General features: G+C 42.6%; 2 protein-coding genes across 7 annotated transcripts in view; both read left to right on the top strand.

Moving 5' to 3' along the window:
- Nucleotides 1-847: 847 nt before the first annotated feature.
- Nucleotides 848-11,630, top strand: LYPLA1 (lysophospholipase 1). Of its 5 annotated transcripts, none has more exons than XM_064170634.1 (9): nucleotides 848-961; nucleotides 1,872-1,903; nucleotides 4,894-4,959; nucleotides 6,365-6,412; nucleotides 7,202-7,272; nucleotides 7,873-7,946; nucleotides 8,866-8,967; nucleotides 9,570-9,746; nucleotides 10,801-11,630. In XM_064170634.1, exons 4-9 carry the CDS (start codon nucleotides 6,372-6,374, stop codon nucleotides 10,852-10,854), a joined length of 519 nt encoding a protein of 172 aa, XP_064026704.1. In that variant the 5' UTR covers nucleotides 848-961; nucleotides 1,872-1,903; nucleotides 4,894-4,959; nucleotides 6,365-6,371; the 3' UTR covers nucleotides 10,855-11,630. The 5 variants fall into 5 exon arrangements, with proteins under 5 accessions (XP_064026704.1, XP_064026705.1, XP_064026703.1 ...); XM_064170630.1 differs by lacking the exon at nucleotides 848-961 and adding an exon at nucleotides 1,102-1,245; XM_064170635.1 differs by lacking the exon at nucleotides 1,872-1,903 and having other exon boundaries at nucleotides 868-961.
- A 5,872-nt stretch (nucleotides 11,631-17,502) lies between these two features.
- Nucleotides 17,503-21,587, top strand: part of TCEA1 (transcription elongation factor A1) — a 28,281-nt gene continuing 24,196 nt past the window's right edge. Inside the window, exon 1 of one of the 2 annotated variants that reach the window (XM_064170627.1) lies at nucleotides 17,503-17,764. In XM_064170627.1, coding sequence (XP_064026697.1) covers nucleotides 17,696-17,764 — 69 coding nt within the window. In that variant the 5' untranslated portion in view covers nucleotides 17,503-17,695. The remainder of the gene's footprint in view (nucleotides 17,765-21,587) is intronic. The other variant, XM_064170628.1, reaches the window with a different exon arrangement.

The raw sequence follows: 21,587 nt of genomic DNA, 5'->3' as shown, positions 1-21,587 counted from the left end.
TGAAAGAAGTGCAGTGTGCGTTCAGCTGCTGTTTGAGCTGCCAAAACAGCATCCATGTTAGCCAGATACCACCAGGCAAACACAATGAGCAGATTGACTTTGTGGGAGATCTCTGACAGAGATGCATGAAATAGAAGACAAAGAACAAAGTATTTCATTTTGATAGAAATGTGCTTGCCATACTTAGAGTTGGTCTAAGCATTCAGAATAGACTGGAATGATCCAGTGATTTCAGTCCAGACTGCCTGAATAGCCTGATACATTTCAAGATGAATAAGAATCATTGACTCTTTGGCTGCAAACCAAGAGATTTAATTTGGTAATGAAGGCATCTGATCTGATGAGGACAAATGAATTCCGCCTAACAATGCTGTTTGCTGTGTTTGTGCTGGTTTTCCTGTTTCCCATGACCTATTTTCTATTTACCTGTTTAAGAATACTGTCATTTCCCTTTCCCCTCAAGCCTTATAAATACAGCACAAAAATGTTTTGTACAGGAAACACTCAAACCACAGACACGTACAAATTACCCTATAAAAGTGCAATATAAACTGGCAGATGGATCTGGCTACTTGAAAGGCAGCTGTAAAGGTGTCAGACAGTCCAAACCCTTTGGATCTCCCGGAAACCCAGCGGCAGCTTTAAAGCAGCGCACACAGACCGGCACTCCTCAAGGCACCAGGCCTCGGCTAGGCTTCCCCAGCTGGGCTCTCCCGGCAGCGGTTAGCCACCAGCAGCGCTCCCGCGAAGGCTGCAGTAGCCAGACCGCACTTAGAACCGCCGCCCCCATACGGACAGGCCAGCCCAAGAAGGCCGAAGGAGGAATTAAAGCGTCGCAGCTGAGGCCACGTTAATCGTCTGCCTCACGGGCAGGCTCGCTGCGAGGCGACCAGCAAACAGCCCTCCTCAGCCACCTCCAGGCCCGGGAGCCTCACCTATCCTGGCACCCCGGCGACAGCCAATAAGCCCCGGGAAGGCAAGGGGGTACCCTGCCCGGGAAGGGGGAGCCGATACTCATGACTGCGTCCGCCGCCGCAGCAGCCCACAGCGCTGCCCGCCTGCCCGCACCCCTCCCACCCCGCCGCCCGCTCTCCTTCCCCCGCCCCGCTGGCTCCGCGCCCGCCCCGCCTACCCGCTGCTGGCCGGTGTCCCGCTGGCCGCCTCGCAGCCCGGTGTATGTGCGGCAACAACATGTCGGCACCGCTCCCCGCCATCGTCCCGGCTGCCAGGAAGGCGACGGCTGCCGTGAGTGCGGGCTGTGAGGGAAAGGCGAGCACGGGGACGCGCCGGCAGTCAGGGGTCTGCTGTGGCGGGCGGAGGCTCCCGCCCCGCTTTGTTCTCTGCCGCGGCCTCGGCCCCGGCCCCGGGCGGGGGCAGCCGCAGTGGCCCCGAGGTCTGGGGAAGAGGCCACGGGCAGGCCCGGCCCCGCTGAAGGCAGGCAGGACCCCCGCTGCCGCCGGTGTGAGGGGATACAGCAGCGTGTCCCGGGCCGGGCGGGCTGACAGGTCTCTCTCTTTACTTTCCTGCCATGACTGGAGCTAGCGCCGGACAGGAGAAGGTCACCGGTGTCGCCCGATGGGGGCCCCGCCACGCCGTGTGTCGGCCCCGGGCGGGGTGCGGCGGCTGATGGCGGCGGGGAGGCCCGGGAAGGGTGGGCTGGGCTGGGCTGGGAAGGGAACCGAGCAGAGCTTGCTTCAGAGAAAGTGCTGTCGAGGTGCGGGCCGCCTGTGTGTGAGCGGGTGTGGGCGTTAGGAGGCTCTGGCCGTGCGCATTGTTCACTGATCTTACCCTACTGTGTCTTTGGTTTTGTGTCTTTGGTTTTGCTTTTTCCTTGTTTGTTTTGTTTTTTTTCCTTTTTTCTCTTCATTTAGGTAATTTTTCTTCACGGATTGGGAGATACCGGGTGTGTATTCTAATCTATTACATACTTAGTAGTGCAGTTTCAAATATGGTAATCTAGTTTCAGATACAAAGCTGCATGTGTTAAAGGTGTGAGCAGTTAAAAATTACTGAAGCTTCGCATTTTGCCCTTAATTGAGCACGGCTGCTAACAACAGATGAAACTCCCATTTCTGCTGGAATGATGGTGGCAACTGTGCATGTAAAATTGCCCTGCATAGGTCCTCAAAAGCGTTTTCTTCTCTCGTTCCAGTCTTGCCTAATTCGATCTAAATGTGAGCTCTCTTTTGTGCTTGAAACAAACTTGGTAGAAAAAAATAGAAGTTTGTGGATTTCTGATCTTTCACTTTTCCTGAAAGTGGACTCCTTGTTATTGCTGTGTCTGTTTTTTAACCTGGGCTTGGGGATTGTTGGTTTGCTAGTAGGTGCAGTTAGTCCATGTTAGAATCCACATTTCATTTATCTAAGCAAATTCCTACGAATTTCTCTCTCTGAGATAAAATCTTTGGACTCCAAGCCACCACTCCTTCCCAAACAGGCTGTGAAATACTCTTTGCCTTATTTCTGTTATTGCCATGTTTGAGTAGAAGTAGAGTTTCTGGGAGGCATTCCAGGTACGGTGAAGTGTTTCTGTTTGAACCTTTTGTGTGCCGCTATGAGCATACCTTCACTAAATCCATGGAATTAACGAGGTAGGACTGTGTTGAAACTTCTCTCTTTTATTTGGTGGAAGACCTTAAAGGAATTGGCAATTAAGATACTAACAATAAGTAGCATGAATGCTTTGTCTGCTGTACTCCTTTATGGGCAAAATTTCACTGGTGTTTTGAAGAGTTCTGATTTTTGTTCCCTGGAACATGAACTTTCTCTGAAGAACTGAAAAAAAAAACAATCATCTGTCACAATAGAAACTTTTGTAACCTGGACACTTAAAAAGAGTTGAGTCTGTGCACTTGGCAGGATTCTACAAGTGGAGATGTTTGCTGTCATTTGTTGTGCGGATACATCACCACCTCTTGCAGTACATCACCCTCTTCCTTTCTGCTAGTAGGACACAGCTGAGGCAGCAGTACTGCCTGCATCTTGGCACCAAATGTTCAGCAACTGATTGCAGAATCTTTTTGAGTCTTTAGAATTTGGATCTTTGCAAATTGGGTTGATGTTGATTTTGGCCAGGAGGAAAACAACACGGAGATCTACCCTTTAAGATAAATTGTATCCCTTGTACAAATGCAGTATTTCCATTTTGGTGACAAAGCTGATGTACAGGCTCAAGCTTGCAAGTGCATTGAGCATGCTGGAATGTACACCATGAACAAGTCATAACATCTCTGGAGAGATGGTGACTTAGTTGTGTTTCTTCCTCCAGTCCACTGCAGGTCAGATGAGCTAGAACTGCCTTTGACACACTGCCAATGTTATTAAAAAGAAAAAGCTGTAGTAGTGACCCAAACCCAAATTGTCTGAAAGGTACTAAATAACAGTTTGTAATTTCCTCCAGTTCAGTGTGACCTGTTCTCCTCACTTGACTTTTTAAATTGCTCACTGCAGTTTACCAGCTGTGTTTTTTTCTTACTCTGAGAAGTGTCTAACAGAGGTGTTATGGTCTTTTTCTCTCTTAGCTCCTTTCAAAATGGCACTTAAAGATTGATACATACTTGTCAAAATCTGAACAAAAAGGTACAGCACAGAGAGTTGTTCTAAGGAGTCTGTGTAAATGTGTTGACAGTGTTGCTTACCAAATTTGTCAAATTAATCTTCATAGTTAGCTAAAAAAAAATCCCTTATTTCTTACCTAACTATTTTTTCTTGGGCTTCTCACAGAGATTTCTGTTCTGCTGCAAATACTCTGCAAGTAATGTCACCCAAAATTTGTTGATGGAATGTATAGAAGTATTTATAGGAAGCAGACTGGGATACACAGCCAGTGCTTCTGATGTCTGTGCTGTCTTTGTGGTTGAAATGTCTTTTAACTTCAAGTGGCATACATTAGCTTTTGAGGATGATACTAAAAGTCAAACTAAACAAAACATGCTTTCATGGCTTGTCAGCTGTTGCTCTAGTCAGTTGAACTGTGTCACTGCTGAATTTGTTGAGAGCATTTTCTGCTTAGCATCAACTTAGCAGTATCTTGTTTGGCGAGTTAGGAATATGGAATGAGAGAAGTCAGGAAATCTAGGTACTGTTGAGTCTACCAGAAAGCCAAGGCCACGCATGGGCACTGGTTCTACACAGGGTCAGCCCTGGGTCCAGCTTGGTTCATTTTTAGATGAGCCTTGGAGTGAGTCTTTCAGAGCTGTTTATTTAAATGATGCTTTCCAGTTTTCTGCTTTGTAGAAAGCTTGGTAACTCATCTGCTGTGCAGCTCTCATGTTGTTCAGTGCACTCACACAGCATGAGCTTGAGATAAAAAAAGCTACCTGCAGTCTGGAGGGTTGTTGAGGGCTGCCTGAATCTGAGAGCTCTCCAGCTAAGCCAGAGTTAATAGGTCTGATTGATTAGATTGGCTCCATGTGGAGTCAGCTTAGATGTCAGTTGGCTAGTGTCCCACATCAAGAAATATGCTTCAGAAAAAGCAGAGTTGGCCATGAAAACTGCAAGAGCAACAGAGCACCCACTGGGCTAGAGCTGTCTAGAAGCAGGATACCTGGGTTCGTCTTACATTATAGCACCGAGGTTAACACACCCAGGCATCAGATACAGAGCAGGCTTTGCCTGAGGCCACAGTGGTATTTCTATGTCTGTAGTACACCTATGTTAGTCAAATGAGATAACATTTCCTTTGCTGTGTATATGCAACAAACACTGAGGCAGAACACACCATTAAGTACTGTATTCATAGCACACTCCAGTTGAGCTAAAATGTTTCTAGAAATGTGTTTATATTGATCCAATTAAGTATATTTCTTACTTACTCTGTGCTGTTGCACCCACAGAGAAATAAGAGCTAAGCCAAAAGAAATGCCATTTTAAATGTCTTCCTTTTGTTGCCAGGCATGGATGGTCAGAAGCACTTGCAGGGATCAAAAGCCCCCACGTAAAATACATTTGCCCACATGCGTAAGTTGAATTTTTCCTGGTTTGTGTTTTTCTGTAGAGCTACTTATTAAGACACTTGCACAGGTGATGGAGTCAGGTGGGATTTGGATAGCTCTTTTTGTATTTATATATAAAGCTACCTAAAATAATGTTGAAGCTACTGAAATATTCAGCTATTTTTAGGAACTGCTGTGTGGAACACTGCATTTTTAGTCAGGTTGCAGCTTCAGACTTAAAACATCCTTGGATGGTTGTATGTACCAAGTTAGATTGTTTTGACCTTGTTTTCACTGCATTGAATTTGTTGCTTGCTTTTCCCCCCTCCAACAGTCACTTGTTAAAAGCCAGCCTTAACAAGGAGTGATTTTCTTGTATTTCACTGACAATTAGATGTGCTTTGTGCTAGGTACGTGCACTTCTTAAGCTCAGGTGCTTGTAGCTTGGATTAAATTTCCCTGTTAAGTACAGCAAGCTTCAGAGTCACAAGATCTTCTTATTTTCAGAAGATAATGCAGTTTGAGCTGTCCTTTTGCATTTTGAGAGGTGGAATACTTCTGAGCCCAGTAAGCAGTCAGTTCTATCTAGTACTTAATTAATGATAGACAATGCAAGTGTAACTTGAATTTATTTTAACACAAAGTTCAGATCATCTTTTGCTCCAGCAGTTTTGGCAGGCACAGAGCAGAGCCGGTAGGGAGATACGTAAGCAATGTTTTGGAGCATGACTGGGCTGAGAGTTCCTTATTTATTTTACCACATGGACATGCTTTGCTGAGCTGTTCAAAAAGAGCTTAGCAGTATCTGTTGTGCTCTTTGCTTGCCCTTTGTCTTCCTTCAGTCTTTCCCCACAATGTTCTCTGTTGTCGGTAGGTTATGACATCCAGATTTGATCTGTGGCATGGTCTGTTGTAGTTGTCCTGATATGGCTGAGAAGATGCTTTAGAAGCAGCAGAGGGGTGGGAATGAGAGCTGAGGTGAAGGAGATGCTACTTAAGCAGGTTGAGCTGCTGAGAAAAGTGTATGTAGCCAGACTTGGGTCCAGCACTGTGCTGCCTTGAGCTGTTTGCTTAGGTTTGCTGGGGCTGCTGTGAGTCTGTGTATGGAACTGTGATAAAGAAGTGTAACTTAGAAATAACTACATGAGACATATATATTTTTATAAATATGTGTATGCAGACACATATATATAAAAAAGTAACCCATTAATGTTTTGCTAACCCTTCACAGCAAGTGGTAGTTCAACCCTGAATATTAAATGTGCCTAGGCTGGCAGGTTTCAAGAGAGATTTCTTCTAGGGGTACTACAAAGCAGACTATGTTGGATATGGTTTAAGTAAGATAGAATCAAGGATGTGTAATTTCATGACAACTGCATCTGCATCATTAAATTTCAGTACATGTCAGTGGTGTTCATTCTCATTTCTAGGCCAGTTATGCCAGTGTCTTTGAACATGAACATGGCCATGCCATCATGGTGAGTATTTGTTCAACTGCAGGCTAATCTAATCAAAAGATACCTAAGGGGTTTAACTTGCTCTTAATTAAAAATCAACCTGAATGGCTGGTTTTAATCACATCTAAGTCTAAAAAGCATTTTGCTTTAGTTCTGTCTTTATAAAAGAGCTATCATGAGTACATTCTGATTCTCCTTATGTATCTGTGGCAATAATTTTTCCTCAGCACAAATCTGAATGTTTTAAAATCCAGAACCCACTTTAACTTACAAGTCTATGATCTGTATTGCATGTGAATTCAGTCAGACGTAGTAGACCCTTGGGATGGAGATAATGCCTCTAGTGAGCAGTATTTGGTGAGGTATCTAGAAACTGTTCTTGAAAACATCCATTCTATTCAGAGAACAGAAAAAAATGTGGCAGGTTTTAAATCAGTCCTCTTCATACTGTGTTTTGTTTTGTTTTTTAAGTAACTTGTGTTTGCTTTCCTGTATTTCTTCAAGCAATATTTTGATTCTGTACATGCAGCTGATAAATTGAGTCTCCTACTGACCAAATGTCAAAACCGAGCTGCTTCATCTGCAGTAAATTACAAAAGATACCAAAACTCAGAAAAACTTTACCTAAATCTGGCCTTTTAGCCACATTGACAGATTGTTCACCATTTCTTGTAACCTGTGGTTGCCTGGGGCTAAATAATGTGTCAGCTACCATTTTTATCTGGAAAATATCCCAGGTTTATTACTTGAGTTTTAAGGAGGTGGGCTGAACGCTCTAATGAGTAATGCTTTTGTTGATATTTCTGTAAGGTTTGATATCATTGGACTTTCTCCAGATTCACAGGAAGATGAAGCTGGGATCAAGCAGGCAGCAGAGAATGGTATGGTTAGGAATGCTTTTATGTCTTAGAAGTACTTCTGTGTATTCTTAATTGAAATGAATCCTGAGTCTGAAACAGATTTTCCCAAGATAAAGATACAGGAGACGTTAAGATTTATGTATTGTGTTACTATTGATCAGCTTTTAGTGATGTGCATTGTTTGTTGGTTCATAGCTTTGTTGTCAGAACAGCATCAGCAGAGTAACTGACCAGTATAAACACTTTGTACTCTCAAATATGAATTGTACCCATTGTACATGGAAGCCAGTGTGCTTTCTGTTTACTTTTTAAAGTTGCTTCTCAGTAGCACAACACATTAGAGCTATGTAAGCATCTGCTTGTGATGCTGGATAGTTGGAAGAGGATGCCATCTGTCTTCCTGGTACTGGGGCTTTGAGTTTTGAATGTTTTTCTCTTTGGAGATGTTGCAGGGGCATTGGAGTTTCTGATAATGCTTCAAATCTTCTTATACTTGTCAGTGCCTAGCAGACTAGATATTCTTTTACTAGCTTTCTCTTGACATCAGGAAGAAGGTTTCTTTTCTAGGATTTTTACAGAACAAAGTGTTTTTTTAACTACTGGCCTTTATTTGTGTTGCAGTTAAAGCACTGATAGATCAAGAAGTAAAAAATGGAATTCCTTCTAATAGAATTATTCTGGGAGGCTTTTCTCAGGTAAGATGTGGTTGGAAAGAGTTGTGTTTTTCTAGGGGAGTAACTTAACTTTCCTCATGTAGGAAATCATAGAATGGTTTATGTGGGAAGGGACCTCAAAGATCACCCAGTTCCAACCCCCTGCAGTAGGCAGGGACTGCTCCCACTAGAACAGACATTTGAATTGAAAACAGCTGATGTTAGGTGCTTCTGAAATTTTCAGGTGTCAATGTTCCTATACCTTAACAAATGAGTTTTTTTAGTTTTATGCAGATAATTACCATTCACTGGAAAATGAATGTATATGTGGAATAAAGGTACTAAAATCAGCAGTTCAGTTAACATCTTTATGCACATAAAGGTGTAGATGTGGTGCTGAGTGACATGCTTCAGTGGTCACCTGGCAGTGCTGGGTTAATGGTTAGGCTTGATGATCTTAAAGGTCTCTTTCAAGCAAAATGAGTGTATGATAAGGTATGTAGCTTTATTTGAAAGCCTCACTAGTACTTTCATTTTATGGATGTTTGATGGTCTGGATTTATATGGGAAGTTCTTCCCTTCATGCTTATAAGACACCTGTGGTAGATGAGTGAATCGATTAATTGGTGCATACACCAACTCCCCAGAGTGTGTGCCAGTAAATTAAGGTATTGAAGTAGTGATAACACTGATACGAGCAATTGTACTTCATTTGATGGTTTGTTTTGTTTCTTCCCAGCTGTTAGCTACAGGGAATTTGCTGTTTTGCTTCTTACATGGACTCAGAGGAGGGGAAAATACAAAATGAACGTTGTGCAGGAATACTGATTTTAGCGTTGGTTCTAAGAGAGAACAGATTGGACTAGGAAAAGACTTGGAAAGGAGAAACCAGAGATCTGGAAGCAAGCATTAGAAGGAACATGACCATAGCCATTTTAACACTTTGATCTGTTTATCTTAGGGAGGTGCTTTGTCACTGTATACAGCTCTTACAACCCACCAGAAATTAGCAGGTGTTGTAGCCCTCAGCTGTTGGCTTCCTCTGCGGGCTTCTTTTCCTCAGGTATGTTTCTTTCTTAACCTAATTTGCTCATGGAGAATGAACATATCTGAAGATTCTATCTTCTGCAGCAATTAGTGGTCATCATTATTACTGAATACTGATGGTTGTTTGGTAACTCTGGAGTTTTTAAAGTAGGGCTCTGGATTTTTAGACTTTGGCAAGTAGAGAAACTGTGGAAATACTCAGTAGCTGTCTGTGCCTAAAATGATGTTCCTAGGAAACTTCAAGGAAACAGAAAATTTTCCTTGAGGATGAATTTTCTGTTTGTCATTTGTTCCATATGCAAAGATGTTCCATCCTATTAGAAACTAGGTATTTAAACAAAGTATCAGGTTTTTTACTTGGCAAAATCATGTTCTTCTGTTCTGAAATTTGTGCCAAAATACTACTTGCAAGTTTTTAAACTTAATGTGTTGTCAGGCACAGAGCTTATTCTGTAAGGAAGTTGTAGACTTATACATTGTGTTTTTATCCTTCAGAATTCAACTTGCTTGCTGTGCTACAAGGCATAAGGCCACAGAGTCATTTTATAACAAATATTGTACTTAACCTCTATTTACATCTCTTTGTTCCCTTCCCTCCTCCAATTTCACCCCTAACAGGGCCCTATCAGTGGTGTCAACAAGGAGATTGCTGTTCTTCAGTGCCATGGGGACTCTGACCCATTGGTTCCACTAATGTTTGGTTCTCTTACTGTTGAGAAGCTAAAGAGTATGATAAATCCAGCCAATGTAACCTTCAGGACTTACTCTGGCATGATGCATAGCTCATGTATTGAGGTAATGTTTTTAATTCTCACTGCATAAATCCAACTTGGTATTTTGGAGACAAGAATCTTATTAGTTCTATGGGTGGAGACTTTGAAGGAATGGAGAGGGAGGGCTGATGCTACAGAAGGTGTAGCCTCAGAATCTGTATTTGTGGTTCTGGCTCAGCAGGAAGCTGTGCTGATGTAGTGGCTTGCTGCTGCTAGAAAGGGGTGGACTGGTTCTCCCTGCTTGAGACGTTGTGGCCCTCTTTTTGTGTACCAAAAAGAAACTGGAGCTGATGAGAAACTTCCTTGAATCACTTGAACTTGCCAAAAAGGCAGAATCTACTAGCTTTAGTTTTGCAGCTGTAATGAGTTGAAGCATCATAACTCAAAGGAAATTATGGGAGCAAGAATCAGAAGAGGAGAGAAAAGGAACAGATCTGACAGCAGCAGCAGTACTTTTGTTAGCTTGGATTGCTGCATCTTATGAGAACTGCCTTTAGACAGCCTCTTTGGGACATTTGCACAGTGGTATTGAGCTGTGTTTAGGCAGTGATATCACTGAGTTGTCACACAAATTATTAATAATGTGCTCTTTTTCCCAATGTGGACATAAACCTTTATTTTTAATGTGGCTTGGTTTCCCAGTCTAGTTGCTGTATTGCTTCTGAAGGAAGGATGCCTCATGAGGGTGACACTTGAGATGGTTAGGAGGAGCTACTATCTTTTCATACTGCTGCTAACTTGCAAAAGCTTGGACTGTACACGAAGCCACAGCATTAGCTACATTCAATTCCTGTCCATATTCAGGTCACTTGGTGATTAGTATGTAGCTTGTCTACTATACATGTGAGAGAGAAAGTAGTCAGCTTCTTGGCTTGTATTTTAGCCTCCTACTAGTACACAGTCCCTTGAAGAGTCCTCGGCCTTGATGTGTTGTATGCAGTGGTATGATTTTAATCAAGTAACTAATTAATATTTGCAGCCCAGCTGCTTGTTGTAACTAAAATGTAGTGTAGCTGAATATATGTTAGTAGGGTAGGGAGCTGCTTCAACTAATCCCTACTTCTATCTTTCAACAGGAGATGATGGATATAAAACAGTTCATAGATAAACATCTACCTCCTGTAGACTGAAATGATACGTGAGAAGCCTTCTCTATACACACACCAGCATCAACTGTGGTAGAGTGTTAATCTTTTCATATGCCTGATGAGGAAGCATTACTTCTGTGCCTGCAGTGTTGCTACTGTGTTGCAAATTTATACTTAGGATGAGGATTAAACAATACACATGTACAACAAAGGATAATCTTTTTAGTATTAATCATCCACTGGTGGGACTATGTGCATGAGGCAGGTGGTGACAATGACAGACTGTAACCTGAGTACACTGCTTCAAGACAGCTGAGGGGGTTTGACTGCAGAATTTTAAACTACTTGTACAAGTCACTGAATTCAAATGAGCAACGTAAATGTGATCAGTTTTACTCTAGACGTGATTTCTACTTAATACTCACTGAAAACATATTCAAATACTTGCTTTATGGGGGAAATGCATAAAGTACACAACATGTAACATAGTTGGCATGTGGTGGTAGAGGAAATGCTACCCAGGACAGAGCTTTAAATGTTAAATGTTAATTGTTACTCCATGTAAGGAGGGTTGTTCTAAAATGGCTGGAAATCAGTGAAGGTATTTTTTACTTTTTAACCACCTCACTTTTTCACTCTTTTCATCTAGGTAGATACTGTGGAAACTCTAAAGGGACTCATTCTGTGTTAGCCTATCATTTGTCACTGTTTTTGTTTTGATTACTGTAAACTCATGCCAAATGCTGACTTGGAATAGAATTCTGAAGAAGTGCAAAGGGTTAATTTGAGTTTCATTAAAAAATTGTTTTCATACTGAATGTTCCTCTTGTGCTGCTTTAGTCTTTGTAGCTTGCATTTGTGTAGGAATGTTGATGTATTTCATGTGAGCAATTCCAGCATATAGTTGTGGTTTCTTTGAACTGAAAACAACCTGGCTGCAGTAGTTTTGTGTATTGTTGGAGTCTGATCTGTAACAGACTTTGCTTGACTGATGTGATCTTTTTAAACAGAAATACAAGTGCAGTTGGGATATAGCCTAAACTTAAAGTTGATACCATCTAGTACTTTCTTTTACTGCATGTTAAGACTTGATTATTTTCTGACATGAAGAACAAAGAATTTTCTTTTCAGATTGTTCTGCATCACTCTAGATCGATACAGCCTAGGAATATGAAGACCTACTATGGGGAAAACCAAACCTACAGGGTACAGAATGTCACTTCTTTCAGAAGCTTAAAGTTATAGAGCACACTGGGTTACAGAAATTGATGTGCACTCAAGTTTTTTACAGTTGAGTGACATAATTCTGGAAAGAGGTGTTCTTTTGCAGAGTTCAGAGACTGTCATCACACTAGGAATGTTTACAAAACATTACAGGTTTTGACAGAATGTGCTGCATAACAACGTCCTGTAGTATGGTTGTAAGCAAAGAGTATTCCTGCTTTGGATGCCTCTTGTTCCAACTCTGTGCTTCATACCTGCATTTAAGCTACTTTCTCCTTTCCCAGCTTAATTAGGTGGTTCTCTTGCAGCGTGTTTGGATTCACCAGCTGCCAGCACAAATGCTGAAGTGGGAAATTAGACTTTTCTATCCCTTCTCTAACAGTGCTGCTTCCAGAAATCTGACTGACCTAGTGCAAGTTCTCAGTTTTCAGGGTGTTTTTTCTATATGTATTGCCTTTCAGTTTCAGGGACCTGGTTTTCTTTCCTAATCCATCTACTTTGGATTATTAAACATCTCTAAATATGTAAAATTGCAAAAGAGGTTTTATCTAAATGGTGCTGAAGCACTTCAAGCTCTTCCATCTGCTGGAGAGGGCATGTCTTTGAAGTTTAATTAGTATTTTCCCTCAGTCATTCTGTTCTATAGATCTGCCAATTTGTCTTTTCAGCTAATTTACTTCAAAGAAGAAACCATAATATTCTTACTGTAGTTGGGCCAAAATTCTGTTTCCACAAATCAGTATGTCCTAGGTTGGAGTCATTCCCAAGTTGCATTAGCTAACTTTGCAGCCTTGCCGAACTGCAAACTTGGTAAGCAAACTACATGTTATTTTCCTACTTAGCTTTAACCTCAGTCCTGTCTTGCCTAAATAATGATATGTATCCCAACTTCTTGCACAAGTTTCTACTTTTGCCATTGTTACCAAATAATTTACAGACAGATGAGAAAATAATTCTGTTCAGCTCTCATGTACAACTTCTGATCCACAGAGTCCTCATTTAACATAATCTCTCTTCTGCTAGAATGAGCTTAAAAGTCATTTCTGAGATGTTGAAATGAGATGAGTCCCAGTTTATTCTGTGTCAGCTTCCTAACACTGTCTTCAGCTTGGTAAACTGCCCTTGCAGCTTGTAATCAGTTTTTAGTACTTAAGCATTTCAATCCAAGTCAGCTTCAGTTGTCACTTCCACAATGTTTTCAGATGTTTTTTAGGAATGTTTAATGTGTTTTGTACAAATACTCAGATTTTTACTTTTTTTTTTAATGCTGTTGCTTTGCTGCTTGCTTTATGCACAAAGAGCTGTCTTGCCAAAGTAAATAAATGTGGCTTACACTTAATTTCTCTGCTCTAGGAAGAATTCACCTTCCAGTTCTTTTTGCAGGTGTGTATGTTGTAGTTGGGGGATGCTAAAGAGCCCCAGAAGACAGAGAAAACTTGAAGGACAGCTGTCTCCTCCTATATTACAGTGTGTATCTCAAGCTCTTGTCTTTTGTAGCTTTCCAGTTTGTGGGAAAGCTGTATGAATGATTTCATATCCAAACTTCTTCACTGCCTGAAGTGATTTGATGCTGGGATCATCGTGATTGTATTCATTTTTAGGTTGACCGGTAGCTCAGTCTGATGTAGTGGTCTTCGTAATATTCCATTACAGTGGAGAAGTTGGACTGTCAATGTTCTCAATGTTAGCATCCTGGCCTCATAAACTATGCTTTGAAACTCTGTTCAAGGCCAGGCTGAATGAGACCTTGAGCAGCTGAGTCTAGCAAAGAAGTGTCCCTCCCTGTGCTGGGGAGGTTGGAGCAGATTATCTCTAAGGTCCCTTCCAACCTAAGCCATTCTATGAATACAGTTTATTTTCTGTAATGTTAAACTTTCCCCAGGAAGGGAGGATACCAGTCAAGCCTGTAAAAGCACTGATACCCAAGTACTTTGCTTGCAGGTTGCTTTGTTTCTATCAGTATCTATCTGCCTAATGTGTTTCTAATTCCAAACTGGTCCTTAAATTTGACTGCAGTGTGGTGCAGTCAGAAGTCTGACTTCTTCTTGGAATATGTTGCCCACTGTTTTTTTTTAAATAAATATATCAAGCTGAATGTTCCAGATGTTCTTGAGGTCAGCCTGTAGTGGGGTCTGCACTGTGGTGAGTGCTGTATGATTCGGTCTCTTCCTCTTACCTTGTATAATTACAACACAGTAGATGGTTAAAAGTCCTGTACACTGTAACTGGCATTGAAACTGGTAATTAAAATGTCTTCTCTCTGATGGAGTATACTGCACTTAATTGAAGTCATTTGGATGCATCCTCTGTGCTGATGGACATGAGTGAGAAGAAACTGTTAAGATGTTATTGAAGCCATATGTACAAGGCTCATGTATCTTAATTTCTTTTAAAGAAACACTGAATGCTTAACTCTTTGTTTTGAAGTATGAGCCATTTGTATTAAATGTAAACATCTAAGATGGAATCTAGTTTACTCATTTTATTTAGGATAAGAAATCCTAACACAGGAAATTATTTCTATAGTGGGGAAAAATCTTTCCATTTTTTATCATTGCGAAATGAATTTCGGTCAGTGTCTGGGCAAATACTGAAGACAATTTCCTTACTTAAGTGAAAAAAATCAACTTGCATGTGGTATGAAACAAGCACCTAGAGGCTTCCTGTAACTATATTGTATGGTAATGTATGCATGCTGCCATAATACAAAATAATGATGACTTGCAGTTGCTGAAAAGAAAGGAGAACATCACCAAGGTGTATTGTGCAACTTTGTTGAGAGAATGGTAAGTATAATTGGATTTTAGTTTTTATTTTAACTTGTTTTCTTGGCATTTTCACTAATATTGAAAGGTAGAGGAAATAGAAATATTTTTCAGTAAGCCCTATTGTCAAACAGTAAAGAGCTCGTTCTAAGCCATGTTTCAGGACAGTGAAGTCTTCTCACTGCATATTGTTACACCTTCTGTGGGGGTTTCTCTGCTCTCAGGGGGCCTTTGAAGTTATATTTGATTTGTCATACTGAGTTCGTGGCATATTTGTTAAGGAAGCAGTTGTCAGGTCAAGGGCTACATGTGTTCTTTAGCTTCATGTAACATTTGAGGCTGGGGGTATGTGTGGTGTGGGGCACTTCACACTTAAGATTATCTGGAAAGAAGTGCTGGAGGACGTTGAATAGGAACAGTGTACATGTAGTAAAGAAGGGCTTTCTCCCTCAAACAGTTTAAAGCAACCAAAAGGCTGCTTGTCTCCATGGACTGTGAGCTGGGAAGCTCAGGAATGTGTGGGAATGCAGGTCACATGCAGTGCTGGATGTGAATTTGCTGTGGCAACTTTAGGGTATAAGAAGAGTTAGAAACAATGAGGATGCAATGCTGTACAGAATGTCAGTTGGGATTTTATGGAGAAACTTCGAGTTATGGTCAGTTTCTGCTTAATTGCAGCCCTGAGGTGTTAGTTGGGAAGAGAAACATTGTCTTGAATTACCATAGTAAAAAGAAAAAGGCCATGTCCTATTGTGTTAAACTTCATCAAATGCAATGTGAGAACAGTGATGGAAGTCAAGAAGGTGACTCTGAAGAAGTTTTCAGAAAGTCTGTTGGTGAACTTGGAAATGGGAGTCTTTGACGAATATCTGTGAAACAAATTACTTGTGGGGTTTTGTGGTGTGGTTTTAGTTTTGGGTTTTTTTTTTTTCCCTTTTCATTGCTTTCCACTCCCATGTTACCACCCTTTGCCTTTGGGATAGCTGGTTTTATTAATCCTCTTTGAGTGAGATGAGTACCTTTTGATGTAGCTGGTTATAGCTTGATTTAAATGAAGTAATTGGCTAATTTAATGGACATCCACAAAGTGAATCAGTAGATAGTGGTTTTCTCTTGGCTGCAATTACTGAAAAAGAGCAACTTGTTACCTCTTTTTTTTTTCTGGAAAACTTGTGAAATTCAAAACTTTAGACAGTTTGCTGAGGTGTAGTAAACTTTGCTTCAGGTTTCTAAGTGGGAGGTTTACCTTCTGCTATGGGAAGGGAGAGTTCCCCCAGGGGCTGGCCAAGGTTCTCTTCTTAAAAGGCTGCTTGTGTCATTAACAGATGGAGTCTGAAGTGGGAGTCTGAATGATCCCTGGTTGTGAATACAAACGAACTCTTCAAAGTATCTTCTGCTTGAAATAATTTCCTAGCTATGTTAGAGGTTTTTAAATCATTTGCTGGGATCTTTAAATGGCTCAAATGTTCTCAATCTACATAAAAAAAGGTAGAGGTTGTTCTTGACTAGAGGAGTCTAATAATGTCACCTAAAAACCTCACCAAACAAACCCAAAGGAAAACATTTTCTTCACCATGTTGTATTTAAATGCCTCCAACAGTGAAGATGCTTTGAAAATGAACTTACTAGCTGCAAACACCAGAATCTGAAAGTACTTGGCCTAACTGCAGGCCACTCTTATGATTTGAAATCCTCCCTCCCTTGTATACAAACATAACTCTTTAGGGATAGACTTTAAGAAAAAACATTTTCTTTTACAGGGAAAAGGTGATGATTTTTTTTCCTATCCATATGAAGCTGGCAAAATGAAGTTTCTGCGGCAATTGTGAGCCTTCTGCCAGCCAAAGAAATGCTTGAGCGTGGATGTGCATTGCTGGTGCCACGTTCTGTGGTGTGTTAGCCACAGGCAGCACACTGACTGCCTAAGAAAGGGCTTTCCACCTGCTGTGCAAAGCCACTCAACGCACGGGAGGTATTTGCTTTGCTTTGTCTCTGCAGTGCTAGGCTGTAAATCCAGCACCTCATTAGCTCAAACAGCAGTAGTTTATACCCACTACGAATAGCAAGTTAGACACGCTGGATTGCATGATTTTAGATCACAAATTTTGGTAGGTTTTAGTATTAAAATCCCCGCAGGACCTCGATGGCTTAATGTTTGTCCCAATCTGGCACGTCGAGATGCCCGAACGGGGCGTTAGCTGCAGCAGTTACTGTGCCTTGTTGCTGTTTGCAGTTCTGTGCTGGGACGGTGGTCACACACTGGACCATCTTGTCCAAGGACGTTCTAGGGCTCCTCGTTCCTGCAGGTGTTTAAGACGGGACGGTTTAATCAGCGTGGTCTAGAGGGAGGTGTCCCTGTCCAGCGCAATGAGGTTGGAGCCAGATGATCTTTAAGGTCCCTTCCAACTCAAGCCACTCTGATTATTTTAACCTTTTAGTCCCGAGGCACTTCCCTTCTTGTTAGCATGCTTTCAGTTCAGGTCTGCGCTTGCAGCCACGCTGTGAGCTGCAGAAAATGAGGCATTTTAAGATCTCAAAGCACTTACCTGTCCTTCTGTCACGCCGTTCTGAGGGCGCAGGCTGGGCTGTGAGACTCGCCCCCACAGCCCACCCCCAGGCCGGGCCCTGCAGCCCCGCCTGCCGCGCTCCTTGCCTCGGCCTTCAGCAGCGCTGCCTGGCTCTTGCCGCCGGCGCTCGATGCGCGCTGCCTGGCGCCGCCGCTCTGGCTGCTGGGTCGGGGCGCTGCGCCGCGGCCTGCCCCCGGTTCTGCCCCTGCCCGCACAGTCTGGCGGCGGCTCTGGCTGCTTCCCGCGCCCCGAGGAGAAAAGAGAGGTCGGCTCTGCGAGCTCCAGCTGCTGCGCGCTGCGCCGGGCCTCGCTCGGGGTGCCGCGGCCATGGCCACGGAAGACGAGATCATCCGCATCGCCAAGAAGATGGACAAGATGGTGCAGAAGAAGAACGCGGTGAGCGGGGGCGGGACGGGAGGCGGCTGGCCCGTGGGCAGCTGCTCGGGCCCCGGCGCCGTCCCGGCGGGGCCCCGGCGAGCTCCGCGGTCCCGTGTTAGGGCGGGCCCGGGGCTTTTCGCGCTTCCCGCCGCGCAACGCCAGAGGCCCTTCACCTGTCTCCGTCTCCCTCTCCGTCGTTTGGCGGCCTGGGGGTGGCTGCGGCTGTGCCCCCTGCACCGCTCCGCCGCGGGGAGGTCTGGAGCCGCCGGCCGGCGCGGCTTGCCCGCCGCCGGAAGATCCTGGGCTGTCGGTCGGTTCTCTTTCTTCTCCTACTCCCCGTCCGCTTTCCGCAACAGCGGTGGTAGGGAGCGGTGCCTTCCCCCGCTTCAGCGCGGCGGCGGAGCCCGCGCCTTCGGCCGGGACGAGATTCTCGACCTAAACTGACTCTAAACGGCGTTTTCCTCCTTTTTACATTCATTAAGATGGCAATGTTGGCCCCGCTGGAGGCGGAGTGGGATGTGCAGTGCCGCGGGAAGCGCAGGCGGCTGGAGGAGGCCCTCAGAGGTGGCCGGGATCCTTTGGATGGGTGCTTTCGCTTCCAGGCGCGAAGGCTGGAGTTTTGTGTAGCGTGTGCAAGATAAAATACCGATAAGGAGCCCTCATCCACTTTTGGCAGGGTGGGCAGAGTTGCGTGGGCGAACTTGTGAAGCAGGAGGGGGATGTGAGCCACTTTTTGTTACTTAAACAATTGTGACTATTATAACTACAATTATTAATTCAGGGAATCGGCTTCTGCCTTAGCGTGGAGGTGGAAGTTGGGTGGAATTCAGTTAGTTTATTTCTAAGGCTATCTATGCCCCTGGTGTAGAACTTAGACTGTATCCGACTGACATTTATCCTGTTCTAGTAAGAGCATCGGCAGCAGCCACACTCCATACTATGGTTACACATGAAGTAGCATACAATAAATAGTAAACTCTCTCTGTTACTTCATTATCGGGTGGAGACGTTGCTGTTCTCTTGTAATTTGGGTATCTGTGATTGCTGCTCTTCCTGCAAGCATCTGTGTAATAGATAAGGGTGGGGTTTTGTACGTGTTATGATTGTGCATTAAATGCTCAATGTTACTGGTAGTGCATAGCCGAGTTATAGTGGAATTTCAGTTCATGAAAGGTTTTTCTGTTGAAGATGATGGAATACACGTTTTAGAATGCAGATGTAGAATGCAGGTAGTACAGAAATGTATGCAGTGCTGCAGCAATGCCAGAGATGCTCCCAGTGACCACAAGTGGGTTTCTCTGTGGTCTGGGGGGACTGAGGAGTCCAAACTGTAATGGAGAGCCCAGGTGTAATTCCTAGCAGCAGCTGAAGACATGTTTTCATGCTGTAATGTGTGTAACCTCGTTACCTTTCGTAGCACCAGGGAGCAGCACGGTGCCTTCACAACAGACGTGGCTGGGCTGGGGCTAGAGCCAGCATCTGGGTCTTCATCTTCACCCTTTTCCCAGGGGCAAGCACCACGAGCAGTTGGGTTTTAGTGCTTTATTGGAACAGAATTCCTTCGTTCCAGCTCATGACCACACACAAGCTGGTTGTTTTGAGGCTGTTTCCAAAACTTTCTGAGGTTGAGGCCTTGAGCTGCTTTGGTGGCTGATAGTGGAGATGCGAAAGTTTATGCAAGTTGTGTGTGTGTTCTGTGATAAAGCCCTTAACTGTCTGGCAGGAGACAAAATACATCGGTATCTGACCCAGGAGATGTCTGTTTTTCTTGCTAGTCTTTGTCATCAATAAGGTATTCTTGAACTGCACAATGTGATTTCCTAGGTAGTCCTGCCCTGTAGGTAAAACACTACCTTTAGCAGTGTTACTAAGATTATTTCTGTGAAGGGGTTCTTCATTGTCTCACAGAGATGAGCCTGAATTGAGAAATGTGTTCTTACAAAAGTACCTGCTGGATAATGATGCTCTTGACAGCCTCTTGTGTTTACTTCCTAAGAACAGATGTTTGGTATGTCTTTAAGTAAGAAAGATCTGATGAAATCCATCTGTAACAGGAAATAAAAAGAACAAAAAAGCTCCCTCCAAATCTTTGAAACCTTTTCCCTTTGAAGTTGTCAGGATTCAGATGGAAAAAGATGCTTCATCTCTTATAGAAAAGGTGACTCTATGGCTTGTGGCAAAGTTTGTTTGGTGTTTCTTTTGTTGAGTTGGAAATTCAGACACTCTGCTTGAGTCAGACTCCTGATGATTTGTGTTGACTGAGGATTTAATTGTAGCTGTGCAAATTTCATAACTATTTTAGTGAAGTGGTATATGCAGTTCTTTGGAAGGGCAAAAGAATAATGTAGTGTTGCATTAAGGTTGAACTTGATCACAGAGGTCTTATTCCAACCTTGGTACTTGTATAATTTAATACACTAAGATACAAGCTTCTGCTGCTGCTTCAAAGATTGGTCTTGTCTTTGAAATAGATCCTCCTCTTCCTGCAGAATAGCTGTGATTGGCTTTTATAACACACATAGCCCCTTTCCTTTCTAGCTTTTGTTGTACATAAGTACATTTCTCTTTCATTAAGCTGCTCTGATGAATAGGTATAGAAAGTATCCTTGCATGCATGGGTTAAAAAAAATCAACAACAGTTGAGTGAGTTAAAAGAATAAAATGTAAAATTGCCAATGTTGTTAAATGTTTGCTCTCAAATAGAACACAATGAAGAGAGCAGAGCTATCCAGTTAGAGACATGCTCCATTTTCTGTTGGCTAAAGCATAGATTTAAAACATGAATATAAACCATAATTCTGCAGTTAGTCTAATAACTCAGAGAATCTTAGAGCAGAAATCTACCAAATCTCTATGAAGCTAACTTCTGTTAATTCAAAGAAGGTAAACTGGAAACCAACCAGCCTAGCAGAATGGGACATAGCTTTTAATTTTCTATGGAATGACAGAAATGCCTTTTAAAGAAGATTTATAATGTTCTTAATTCTTGGGCTCTTTTAAACAGAGTCTCCCATTAGAAACAGAGAAACTGCAGGTTTTATTGTGCCTCTCTGATTCTGAGGAAAAGAGCACATTTGAGTTTATGCTTAAAAGGGATGACAGAAAACTTTTTAGCTGCTGTAAGTTTAAACTCAAACTTAATTTGTAAGCATTTAGTACTTGATGTACTTAGTATAGTTGATTAATGAAGAGTGAAGGCTTAGAAAGCATTAGTGCTTTAGATATTGTGGTAATCTGGTTCAGAAAACAGCATGAAATGTAGGTGACATCTGTGCAGCAAGTACCTGGGGTTTTGCGCTTGTTGCACGATTTGTTTGTATATAAAGTTACTGGTTTTGGACCATCTTTAAACTGGGAAAAATAAAGTTGTTTTGATACATTTGGACACAGTTCAAAGGGGTTAGAAAGGGATTTTACAGAGGCAAAGATGTTTTGGCTTGTATTTCTAAGATGAGGGGAAGAAGGGATGCTTTGCATTAACAGCTGCAATGGCAGGCCACAAAGACCTGTGTTTATTTTCGAGTCATGTGCTGTGTACAGTTTGCTGATAGCTCTGTTGGGTCGGAGTTAAGTGTTACAAAGTTGTACTGTTGCAACTGGCACATTGACTTCTGTCCTTAATTTTGGTTTTAGCTAAGATTTTTCTTGAATTCAATTTTTGTTCTGCATCAGTGAAGATAATTTGCTTTACACGGATCTATGCTTGCCCAGAAGAAGCCATGCTTAACAGTTGTTAAGAGAAAGAAGCTGTTTAGTGTGCTAGCTTGATTTAGCATCTGAAAATGGCATAACATTTCTCAGTCTTGCATCACTGCTGCTAAAGTTCTGTGGTAATAACTGG

Source organism: Pogoniulus pusillus, chromosome 34 (assembly GCF_015220805.1).
Source record: "Pogoniulus pusillus isolate bPogPus1 chromosome 34, bPogPus1.pri, whole genome shotgun sequence".
In the NCBI taxonomy this organism is placed as follows: domain Eukaryota; kingdom Metazoa; phylum Chordata; class Aves; order Piciformes; family Lybiidae; genus Pogoniulus; species Pogoniulus pusillus.
This window is presented reverse-complemented; position numbering and strand designations above follow the sequence as displayed.

Excerpts from the sequence above, each read along its gene's own strand:
- LYPLA1 (XM_064170630.1), top strand. The coding sequence starts at position 1,177 with ATGTGCGGCAACAACATGTCGGCACCGCTCCCCGCCATCGTCCCGGCT. Across the intron at positions 1,246-1,871 it reads CCAGGAAGGCGACGGCTGCC|GTAATTTTTCTTCACGGATT; the intron begins GTGAGTGCGGGC and ends CTCTTCATTTAG. Across the intron at positions 1,904-4,893 it reads CACGGATTGGGAGATACCGG|GCATGGATGGTCAGAAGCAC; the intron begins GTGTGTATTCTA and ends TTTTGTTGCCAG.